Consider the following 12,249-nt stretch of genomic DNA (forward strand, 5'->3'; position numbering starts at 1 on the left):
CATGACTTGGTGAAGTGGGCAGATGGATGATGGAGGGAGAGAGATCCACTTCACATCTGGCCAGGGTGACTTATACAAGACGACTCTTCCTCCTCACCAAGGCCCTGCTTGATTGGGTCTTGAAGGACAGATCAGTTGACCAGGGAAGAGAGGGAGGAAGGAGTATCCCTAAAGAAGAGAAAGGTACTGAAGGTGAGGAGACTGAGAAGCCCTGGGCCTGTATGGTAGGTGTTGGTGGGTAGGTGGGATCCAGCTTTGTCATGTGAAATGAAGGGCCGCAGCGCTCAGCAGTTTCAGGATTAGGATCTGTTTAAGCACAGTGGAAACCGCCTCATAGCTGTCTGGACATTTTGCTCTTTTTTTTTGGTTTGATTTAAGGCCTCCAGGCTTTTATCATTCTGAGAAAAACAGCATGTCCCAGCTCACCCAGCAGAGAATTAAGTCTTTAGTCCCACAGAGTGCTGATCTGAACTCAAAGCTCACGAAAACTCTAGTTGGCAAGCAGTTTTGTAAAGGGCCCCATTTGTTTCCCTAGAGTTTGAGACATTTCATTTTGGCTTTGTGACAACAGGTTAAGTCTAACACAGATAGATAATTAAGAGTGAGTGAGTGTGTGTGTGTGTGTGTGTGTGTGTGTGTGTGAGAGAGAGAGAGAGAGAGAGAGAGAGAGAGAGAGAGAGGAGACAGTCACATTGAATGTACAAATTTGTAAAACCGTGTTCTTACAAACAAAACATGGTACTATGGTGCAAGCAGATTTTGTATAGGCAATTGGCTTAAACAATTTCTTGTGGAATATCCCTCCATGCTGGGATTTGTTTTGTTTTTAAAGTCCTACAGTATGTGGAAACTAAGGCAGGACAGATTTGCTGGGGCAGGGGATGGCGTTCTCTGGTTGCTGTTTCAGATGCTTCCTGGTTTCCTGGGATTCTGGGAGAGATGGTCGCCTGCTGGGGCCATTTGCAAAGCAATAACAGCTTCTCCTGGGAAGAATGGGCCTCGTTGACCTTTGTTGGACGTTCTCTCCTCTCCCTCCTTCCCATCTGTCTCCGTCTTCTCTCCCACCTTTCTGCAGAGCCACCAACCAAATACCAAATCTCTCAACCAGAAGTGTACGTGGCTGCGCCAGGGGAGTCGCTAGAGTTGCGCTGCCTGTTGAAAGATGCCGCCATGATCAGTTGGACTAAGGATGGGGTACACTTGGGGCCCAACAATAGGACAGTGCTTATTGGGGAATACTTGCAGATAAAAGGTGCCACGCCTAGAGACTCCGGCCTCTATGCTTGTTCTGCTACTAGGACTGTAGACAGTGAAACTTGGTACTTCATGGTGAATGTCACAGGTGAGTTGGCCCACGAGCATTACGTTCACTCTTCTCTGTAGCTGTTTTCTGGTTAAAATTTTTTTGGCCAAGTGAAATCATAGAGAGATCTGCCAACTGGATGCCAGGCACATAGCTTTACAGTTTGTTATAGGTCTGTTTTTGAAATTCTTTCTGGGGACCTGGTGCACCAGAGAGGCTGGTCATTAAGAATGAAAAAATTCTTGTGCACAAAGTAACATTTTTCTTTTTAAGATAGACCCCTTTTATATAAGTAAAAATGTACCTTCCCCCCCCCTTGCCATTGACATCCTCGGCATTTAGAATGTATTATTGAAATTTGGATGCTGAAGATTTCTTTGTTAAAATTTCTTTCCTTGATTTTCCTTCTATGCTATAAGTGGCACTGAATAGGCCCCCCTTTGAGCCTGAGTTTAAAGTTATGCTTTCAGAATGTTAGCTGACGATCAGAAGGGCCACACACACAGGGGCTAGGTTTTGTTAGGGACTAATGCCTTTCTGGTGGGGACCCCAAATGCTGAGAGGCTATGCTGGAAAAAAGTCTTTGGTTTTGACACAATTGGTAAATTTGTCGGGGGCATGAATACTGCTTGAAGCTTAAAATCCAGTTCTAATATATCAATTTTATAGCCTGTTTAAATAATGTGAAAACAGAAAACATTGAGAATCATAACATAGGCCAACTGTCATTTTGGAGAAAAAACTTAAGCCATTAAAATGATCTTAACTAAACACAATCTCAGCCTTCTTGTGTGGATTACTGGATTGCTGACTTCACTATAGCCAAGGTCTAAGTTGTAGATAATTGCAAACTTTTGCTTTGTGAAAAACACATCCATGGATATATTCTTTTGAACACAGATGCCATCTCATCTGGAGATGATGAGGACGACACCGATGGCACTGAAGATTTTGTCAGTGAGAGCAGTAACAACAAGAGTAAGTAACGGCCCGACTCTGATGGTCCCCAGGAAAGGAGCTCATGGAGGGAAGTTCTGCCTGTTACCTGTCTTCTTGTCGACTCTTCAGCGCCGTGCTGTTCCTGTGGCCCTTGCCTTTCCCCGCTGTGTCTTCTTTCCTGGCTTTCATACCTGAGAATAAACCAGTGTTGCTATACACCCTTCTGTATGTGTGTCCTTTCTTCTTGTGTCCATGGCCACTCACTTTTCAAAGTAGTTACTACTTTTCTTTCCTTGGTTTTTCTTTTCCCTTTGACTTCTCACTGTTCAGAGACAGAAAAAGAGGAGAGCCACGTAACTTCTTGGTTTTCTTTGAAACCACTGATTGTGCTGTGTGACTGGGGGTGATTACCTGTCTTTGCTTCCCTGGGACATTTGACAATATTCGGTTGTGACAACAGGGGCAGGATTGCTAGTGACATCTGATGGACACAGCTCAGGGATGCACAGCATAGCCCCTGTAACAAAGAGGTATCTGGTTCAAAATGTCAGTAGTGCCGAGGTCAAGAGACCCTGACCTTCTAAAACATGTGCCTTATGCTGAGCAGAAAAGAAGTGTGCCTTGCAGGCCATGACTGAAGAGGGGGCCAACCGTGGTTTGCTTATTTGGAGGCCACTAACTCTGAGCACTATCACTTGAGAGGTCCTTTTCTTGGTGTGAAAGATTATTGCATAGCCTCTAGGAACTGGGCAGTCTGGATTTGAATCCTACTCAGTTCTTTCTTTTGTGGATTGGACCTTTGGTGAAAGGAAGTGCTCGTTTTCCTTCTGTGCCTTAGTTTCTTCAACTCCAAAATGAGAAGAATAATAATAATATTTTCTGGGGTTGTTATGAGTATTAGATGAATTAATATTTGTACAGTATTGAGAAGAGTGAGTGCTTGTACGTTTTTTGTTCAACGAAGAAGAAAAAATGCAGCATTAGTTGCATTCTTCAGTGACATGGCTGGGATGTTCCCAAAGTGGTTGTACATTGGGCATCGGGGTTCTTTGATCACATGGCATAGTCTACATTTTCTCAGAGGGATTTTAGTCAATTTAGACAATTTAAACAAATAATAAGACAATTAGTTATTAAAATAGTCCTGAGTTTTTTTGTTTAAGGTTATTTTTAAGAGCAGTTTTAGGTTCACAGCAAAATTAAGAAGAAGGTACAAAGATTTTCTATATGTCCTTGCCCCCCCCACTTGCACAGCCCCTTCCATTATCAGTGTCCCCACCAGAGTGGTACATTTGTTACAGTCGATGAACTTACACTGACATCATTATCACCCAAAACCCGTAGTTTACATTAGGGCATGTCATCATATAGTCTGCAGCTTTTTTCAGATTGGCTTCTTTTGCCTGGTAATATGCACTTAAATTTCCTCCATGTCTTTTCATGGATTGCTAGCGCATATCTCTTTAGTACTGAATATTATTTCATTGTATGTACCACAGTTTATTCATTCACCTACTAAGGGACATCTTGGTTGCTTCCAAGTTGTGGCAATAATGAATAAAGCTGCTATAAACATCTGCAGGTTTTGTGTGGACATTGTTTTCAACTTCTTTGGGTAACTATCAAGGAGTGTGATTGCTGGATTGTATGGTGAAAGTATGTTTAGATTTGTAGGAAACCACCAAACTGCCTTCCAAAGTGGCCGTACGTTTTGCGTTCCTACCAGCAATAAATGAGAGCTCCTGGTGCTGTACATCCTCACCAGCATTTGATGTCGTTGGTGTTCTGGATTTTGGCCATTCTAATGGGTGTGTTATGATAGCTCATCGTTTTAGTTTGCATTTCCCTGATGACATATAGTAATGTGATGAATCTTTTCATATGATTAATTGCCATCTGTATATCTTCTTTGGTGAACTGTCTGTTAAGGCCTTTGGTCCATTTTTGAATTAGGTTGTTTTCTTATCTTTGAGTTTTAAGAGTTCTTTATATTTTTCAGTGATAGTCCTTCATTACATATGTCTTTTGCAAATATTTTCTCCCAGTCTGTGGCTTACCTTTTTGTCCTCTCAATAGTGTTTCTTGCAGAGCAGAAATTTGTAATTTTTGTGAAGTCTAGCTTATCAATTCTTTCTTTCAAGGATTGGGCCTTTGGTGTTGTATCTAAAAAGTTATTACCCAACCCAAGGTCATCTAGAGTCTCTCTATGTTATCCCCTAGGAGTTTTATAGTTTTGTGTTTTACGTTTAGGTCTGTGATCTATTTTAAGTTAATTTTTGTGAAGGATGTAAGGTTGTGTCTAGATTCTTTTTTTTTTTTTTTTTTGCATGTGGATGTCTAGTTGTTGTGCTGTTTTTGAAAATACTGTCTTTTAGCCTAGGGCTTTTTAAAACAAGAAGAGAAAATAGGCACCTGGGATAAATGTGTTATTTAAGTGAAGATTTGGATTTGTCCCTGAGTCTCCTAGCAGCTTGAGCAACAAGGGAAATACTTTTGTTTATGCAGTTTTTACTTTTTGGCAAGAGGAAGCTTAGCAGCCCCTGCACCAGCAGTGTCAGCATCACTTAGAAACTTGTTAGAAATGAAGATTCTCAGGCCCCTTTTTAGACTCAAACTGCATTAGAGACTCTGGGATGATTCTGATTTAGGCTGAAGTGTGAGAACTGCTGACTTAGGAATTTGCATGTGGAGATCTGCCTTGAATGGAAGAGTACCGTTAGTGGTCTTGTTCATAAAACAATGGGTAATAAGGCAAAAGTATCCTCTACTATGATTTGTACCAGTCTTCTAAAGAGGTTGTTGTTATTTAATTTAAAAAACCCATGGATACAGCAGAGCATGTCACTTGCTTTCGTTTGTTGACTGTGGCATGAAGCTGGAGGCAAGGATGTTGAGGGCCTACTTTGGATAGGTTTTTGCCGGCAGCTGGTTCAGTCAATACCTCTGATAACCTGATCAAGTGGAGAAAGTATTTATTCTTGTTTTACTGACTGAAGATTACAACTGAATGGGCGAAAGGCTGAGCTGCAGTTCATTCGTAGGCCTGTTGCATGTGGGCTTGCTGGGGCCGTGATGAGAGAGGAGTGAAGGCTTGTACAGGTGTTTATGGCTCTCAAGTGATATTTGCATGTGGGTGCCATTGCTATGGATTGAGAAATCAGATTCCATCAGCTTGGTGTTGTAGGCATGCCTAGGAACTGTGTTGTCGGGGTGGGCTAACTGATTGTGGGTTACCATGAACCCACATGAAGTAATAAAAAGCAACAGCCAGGAATAGGTTACATAGCAATCAGGTTGAGAGATTCCGAAGGATTGCCTGCTTTGGGCCTCCAGCTTTGCTTGGTGATCACTGGTCTCGACCCAGGGTCCATGCAGAAGTGCCTAGCAGTAGATGGTGCCCTGTGTGATGAACGCCAGCCAACAGTGTACTTGCCATGCCTTCACCTTGTAAACAGAGTGTTTTTGTGAAAACACTGTTTTGTAATTGGCTCTCGAATGACACCAACTCTGCCCCTGAAATGGGTGCTCTGCAGTGATTAAGGGCTGGTGTTAGCTGTACCAGGGAGATACTGCAGTTGGGAGGTGCCTCTCTTTGGTGCCTGTGAAACATTAGATGCTATTTAAAGTGATAGCAGTTCTTAGCTGGCTACTTAGCCTCTGCCATCTGTTAGTGTGATTAGGCTGGTCTGATTCACAGGTGCAGCCTGGGGCAGCTGAGATTAAGCAGCTGTGGCCTGTGTGGACAGAGGAATGCCATGGCCAGGGTAATTGGCAAGGCGGGAAAGGGGATGTTGCCATTAAAACAATTTTTTGCCACCTCAAGTGTCAAATGCCTGACCTGATTAATAGGAAAAATTGCAGAAGCACCAAATTCTTTGCATTTTCAGCCACCTGGATAACACCCGTGTGTCCAGATTGATTTCTTTGGTGCCTTCTGATTGTGTGGAAATGCCACTAGGATATACTTGAATGTTCATCTTTAGTAAATCAACAAATGATGCTCCAGTGACGCTGTGCTGATGGGGACATTTTTGGGCTTTTCTGAGGAGGTTTTTTTTTTTTTTCCTTTTGTACTTTTGGATTGAGACGTCACATACATAGTTTCATATTTTCTTGCTTGAAAAACACATGACAGGTTATTCCTTTAGATTATGTTTATCTAATTTTGGTGGCTAAATATAAGAAGGCAAGCTTATTTGCTTTGTGGAGTTCTTTTTAGATTCTGTACAGAGTACAGAAAGCATGATAGCCAATACAACGGCAAAAGTAACAATCAAGAATTAAGCCTGGATAGTCGAATTTTGGCCATGAAACTGGTATCCCATAACAGTAAGAACTTTTTGGATTCTTTTATAGGACTGTGCTGCAACATTCAGGTTGCTCTAAACTCAGCATACCAGGTCCAGCTCCACAGTGGGCTCCTCTGTGGAGGATTTCCTTATTCACACAGGCAGATCAAGTGACTTGTTCTCGAGCATTCCCATGTTCCATTTTCTTACATCGTGTGCAGAGTGATATAGTAGCTTAGGCTGCCTTTTCTGGTAGACCGTTTGCTGTTTGAGAACAAGAACCAGGCTGGATGTTGAGTAAATATTTTGTGACTCTTTCTTGGAGACTTATAGTGTGTATCAGCATAATACAAGCCCTGAAAAGTTCTGTTGTAAAATATCGGTTTAATTTTGTCCTTTCTTCAGGCTTTTCCAAATGTATTGACGGTAAGACACTTTTTAAAATATAGCACCTATTAACATCCTATTTCACAGGCAACTGTGGCCATGGACCGATTTGATTGATCTTTTTTCCCCCCATTTAAGCCAAGTTATTCCATCACAGATGTGCAGGGCACTCTCCGATTATATTTTAGCAGCTCACTGGTCGATGACCTCACACCATACCAGTGCAGGACGTTTCCCAAGCAGAACAGTCCTGTGATGTCATTACAAGCCTGGCCGCCAGAAAATAATGCTGCTACACATGTCCGCCAGTGCAACACATTTTCTCTGGACAGAAAGTTGCAATTTCACATGCTAACTTTTGAAAGGCATTCAGGTTGAGAGTTTTGTATGCTTTTGCATAGGTAAGTATAACTTAACTAGTCCTTGCCTTCCCTTGGTTCTGAGTATGTCATTGGGTTATCTGGCAGCAAATAAGTAGACATTCGTGTCTGTTTGTTCAAGGCATTTTGATTACCTCCAGTTTGTGTTTAAGTGACGAATGTTTCTGAAGAGCGTGAGAATTAGTTCCTGGGAAGATTGTGATTGACGAAGAGTTCAGGTTCAGTGCTTAGAGGGAAGCGATAGGCAGCTGTGTCGAGATGCTTGCTGCTAAAGTGGTTCTTTCTACTGAATGATGAGAGACGAGGTAATTTTCTATTTTGTTTTCTTTCCTTTTGAGACCTGCAGATGCCCATACTCCTTGTCAGGAAGAAAGGCAAGTTTTTTTTTGGAAGTAACTAGGAAAAATGAAGGTGGTTGTCCTGAGATTCCAAATTCCTTTCATTTTTGTTAACCTGCTGGTAATAATAGTGGGAAGTCACCTTTGTTCTCATTGGGATTTATGCTTGGTAGAGATTGTATCTAAGTTGGTAACTGCAGGTTTCTTAGTTGTGTTGAAATTGCTAGAAATTGAAAAGAACAGCAATACAAAAACACACAGGCCTTCTAAAATTTTGGAAATTCCCTTTGTAATGAAAACCTCACCAATAAGTTGGTTTAGGCCAGGCGTGGTGGTGCATGCCTGTAATCCCAGCTACTTGGGAGGCTGAGGTGGGAGGATGACTTGAGCCCAGGAGTTTGAAGCTGCAGTGAGCTTTTATTGTGCTACGGTACTCCTGGGTTCCAGAGTGAGATTCTGTATCGTAAAACAACCATCATCATCATCATGAAGATAAGTTAGTTTGGGCATTTTATCACAAAGGCTGGCAATGGTGTTCCTTCCAGTGGGCTGGAGTGAATATCTTTTCTTCCTCAGCCTCCCACCCGTCAAACAGCAGAGCCCATGGACTGGAGGAGTTTCCTTTGATGGCAGATCCTAGGAATTTCCACAGGCTAACTGATCTGCTGTTGGGCTCAGCCCTTTCCCTTGTGGTGAACTTGCCTGGTTTTTTTTTTTTTTTTTTTGAGTTGGAGTCTCACTCTGTCACCCAGACTGGAGTGCAGTGGCCGAGCCTCGACCTGCTGGGATCCTTCCGCCTCAGCCTTCCAAGTAGCCGGAATTGCAGTCATGCACCACCATGCCCGGCTAATTTTTGATTTATTGTAGAGATGAGGTCTCGCCAAGTTGCCCAGGCGGGTCTCGAACCTGTGGGCTCAGGCAATCCACTCACCTCTGCCTCCCAAAGTGCTGGGATTACAGGCTGAGCCACCGAGCTCGGCTTTGCCTGGTTTTTTAAAAAAATTGTATCTGATCGAATGCCTTGCTGGTCGGCAAGCTGTTGTTTTAATGAAATGTCTCAAATAAAGTCACAGATGTGTATCCCCTTGTCATCACACCCTCCCTCATACCTCCCATATTTTGTTAGATTTGTTTTCTCGTAGTTTATGCCATACTGAAAATAGATGAATGCAGGCTACTGCAGGGATAGTGGGGCGTTCTCAGAGACATTCTTCTCCTGTCATGGGTCAAAGCATTCAAATATCCTGATTAGTGATATTTTTAAAAGCCTAATTATAGGCTTGAGATAGAGGCCTTAGTGGGGCTTTGGGGGAGTTTGTGAGACTTAATCTAGGAGCTGAAACAGGCTGTGTTTCAAAAAAAATTTTGCATCAATAAAAATACAGTTGGCAGTCATCAGCGTCCTCTGCTCACATAAATCTTGAACTTTTGACTTAATGACCATGGGAGAGTTCAAAGGGCAGGCTGGAGTGGTTGAAGAGCACTGCTCAGGGAGCTGGAGACAGGTCTAGCCTCAGCCCGGCCTTTGGCTGTGTGACCTTGATCAAATCACTTAGCCTTTCTGGATGACATTGATCACGTCAGCCGTTGAGCCAGATGGTCACCAAGGTCTCTCTTGGTACAGCCTTGTAATATGACTCCATGTTTTTCCTTTAAATCATTGGGCTGTGATCTCTCTTTTTGGTTCCAGAGAGAAAGTAGGTTATAAACCTTAGATGTCAGTAGTGGGATATGCAAGAGTTGCTGTGGTAGTAGGCTCAAGCAGTGGGTAGCTTCTCATTAAGTTTAAATTGCAAGGTTAAAAGAAATTCTATAATCCTACCATTTGTTGACAGAATCAATATCTGCCTAGCATATAGTTACTTGGAAAGAATGCTAGAACTGGGAGGGACCTTCTCGGAGCAACTCCTTCATTTTATAGCTAAAGCTTTTAGCAGTCATCCATCCGTCCGTCCGTCCATCCATCCATCCATCCATCCATCCATCCATCCATCCAGTAAACACTTGAGTGCCTGCTTCAAGCTGAAGACTACTCCAGCTATGCCCTTTAGGTGCTTGTTGGTCATCAGACATCAAAAGAATTATTTTTCAGTACAGAGACATCCTGATGTTGGAAGCACATGTCAGTCATGAAGTGGCCCAGAGAAAGAGTGTTGCATCTTCACTGTGGGATGGTGGTTGTAAAGAAAGGCTGTGTTGGAGTACTTTGAGGGAAGTTTCTGTGGGGTTGTAAATCTCTCTTAATTAAACCTGCCACATCTTAAGGGACTTCCTTTGTTGAAGTTCTACTTAATATTATCTCTAATTGGCAATAACTGTTCCAGTGTAGAAATGATCATTAGTAGGAATACTATACTCTGATGGGATTTGACTGGCTGATTGTGGCTAGGTTTTACTATTCCTTTAATCTGCTCATTATCAGTATTTAATGACTAAGAACATCACTCTTGTGCTACATGTCATATCAGAAGATCAAAGAATGTCAGAACAGCAGGGACCATACCTATCATTTTGGTCAGTTTGTTTACAGGTGATTTAGTATAATTCATTTTTTTATGCCATGGAAGGTTTAAACCACAGTTCTCTCTGTATTTATTAAGTGACTTTAAACCTACTCTTCATATACCCCTAAGATTATGTCAAGGAAGGTACATGAAGTTCAAACAATCTGATGTGTCCTTGGCTTGCAGATTCATCTTAAATTAGGTTGTTGAGTAAACATCCATATTGGGCATCTACTATGAACAAGGACCATCTTTGCTTTTGTAGGTCTTTATCTGGTAAGCCAGTTCCTTTTCCAAATGAAAGTTGTTAATGAGCTTTAGAGTGAAAGAGGCCTCCTTATATAGAGGAGCTTGTCTGAGGGGTTTGGACCATGTCTCTCTCCAGCTGCATTGCAGTTTTTCAGAGACCCTGGCATTTCCATGTGTTGAGACTGTAAAATATGGCAGGGAAGACAGAGGGTGTGGAGCTGCTGGTGAAGGAAACCCAGTAGGGCTGTTCTCACAGTATTATTATTTTTTCAGATCTTCCACATTTCTTCAAGTTTCACATAAAGCTAGTTTATTTCAGGAAGAGCCACTGTAGAATATAAAATATCCCTCCCCTCCTTTATTAAATATATTATTGAACTTGACATCTTCAAGTGAGGCTGTTGCATCTGTGTGATGTTTGCACTCACCAGAGCAGAGCAGATTAGCCAAACGGGAGCCCAGGCAGAGTGTTGTTGATATGTTTTCTGGTGCCCCCACATGCTTCGGATCTCAGGAACTTAGATGAGAAGCACTGTGACCATCCCCTGCCGCGTGGTTGTGTATCTGTTTTGCACGAGTACATTTTATAGGTGTAGCCGTGATGATTGAAATTTCACCCCAGGGAAGTGGCTACCTGCCAGAAATTCCAGCAGGATTTTTTCACCCTCCTTCTTTAATCATTCCTGAGGCACCAAGACAAAGGTGTGGGTTGCCAGTGTGCTGTTGCCTCAGGTCAGAGCTGTGCAGGCGCTCATGGTCTGGGGTGGTGATCCCTGTGCCCTTGCAGCCTCACCAAAGGCTTAGCCTAGTGAGCGCAGGAAAGAACAACATTCCAAGTTCCTTAAGCTAATTCCCACTTCTTGATGTTTTTAGTGAGCATAAAATTATGACTAATGGTAGGTAAGCACATATCTGTTTATTTCTTCTATATAAAAAAGAAAAGACATGCCAAAGGCTCAGCTCAGCAGTAATTGATGCTATCTGAAAGAGTGGCTGTATTAATATTTAGCTAATTCGTATGAATAGGCTATTGTGTTTACTTAAACAAATGACATGAGTGCAGACACCTGACAGCATGAGGTATGCTTTTCATTTAGGTCAGATTTGTAAAAGTCTTTGTGTAGCGACAAAGCTCATTATTTGTTTTGTGCTCTCAATGGTTTCTTTTTAGTGGCTGTGGATGGATTTTTCTAAGTAGAAGCTTTTAAAATGAAAGATTTTTGAAATTGTTTCAGTATACGCCAGGCCCTGGGAGTCTTGTGATAAATAGGAATCAAGTACTCCCTGGTGAACCCTTGAAAGAATAGGTGTGTTTATGGGCCCTTGACACCTAGTGCCAAATGGCTGCCCAAGTTGCCTGCTCGTTGCAAGCACAACTGGGTTCAAAGGAAAGAATGCAGTCTGTTCCTTCTCCCTCATCCTCCCTCTTCTTCCTCTTTGCTTTCTCTCTCTGGTATGCATGATGACCAGCTGTAGTTTTGCCCCTATTTGCACTGTCTTGGCATCATAGAGATGGCACTTAATCCTGCCATCTTGACATTTAGATTTGCACAGGAATAAAGAAGATACAATGTGCCCTTGTTAAGAAATCTCAGCCCCACCTTTTATAGCAGGTTTCAAGAGAAAGCATGAGGCAGATTGGGATAGGTGTTTTGGATTGCAATGATTCCAATTCCTGATTGTGCTGAGAGAGTCTGGCTGCTAAGTGAAGGATATTGTTATGGTGCCCATAGAACAGAGGAGACTTTTTTTTTTTTTGAGTTGAAGTCTCACTCTGTCACCCAGACTGGAGTGCAGTGTCATGCTCCTGGCCACCGCAGCCTTGACCTGCTGGGCTCCGGCGATCCTTCCGCCTCAGCC

General features: G+C 42.5%; 1 protein-coding gene across 1 annotated transcript in view; it reads left to right on the forward strand.

The window, feature by feature from the left end:
• The window catches only part of LOC103267910 (fibroblast growth factor receptor 2-like), a gene marked incomplete at its 3' end in the record, with an annotated part of 37,552 nt that overhangs the window by 23,593 nt on the left and 1,710 nt on the right, over nt 1–12,249 (forward strand). The window contains exons 2-3 of the mRNA XM_008065479.1: nt 1,076–1,342; nt 2,204–2,281. Of these exons, the coding sequence (XP_008063670.1) occupies nt 1,076–1,342; nt 2,204–2,281 (345 nt within the window). The remainder of the gene's footprint in view (nt 1–1,075; nt 1,343–2,203; nt 2,282–12,249) is intronic.

Source organism: Carlito syrichta, unplaced genomic scaffold, assembly GCF_000164805.1.
Source record: "Carlito syrichta isolate Samal-C Ts95f unplaced genomic scaffold, Tarsius_syrichta-2.0.1 Scaffold308517, whole genome shotgun sequence".
NCBI lineage: Eukaryota > Metazoa > Chordata > Mammalia > Primates > Tarsiidae > Carlito > Carlito syrichta.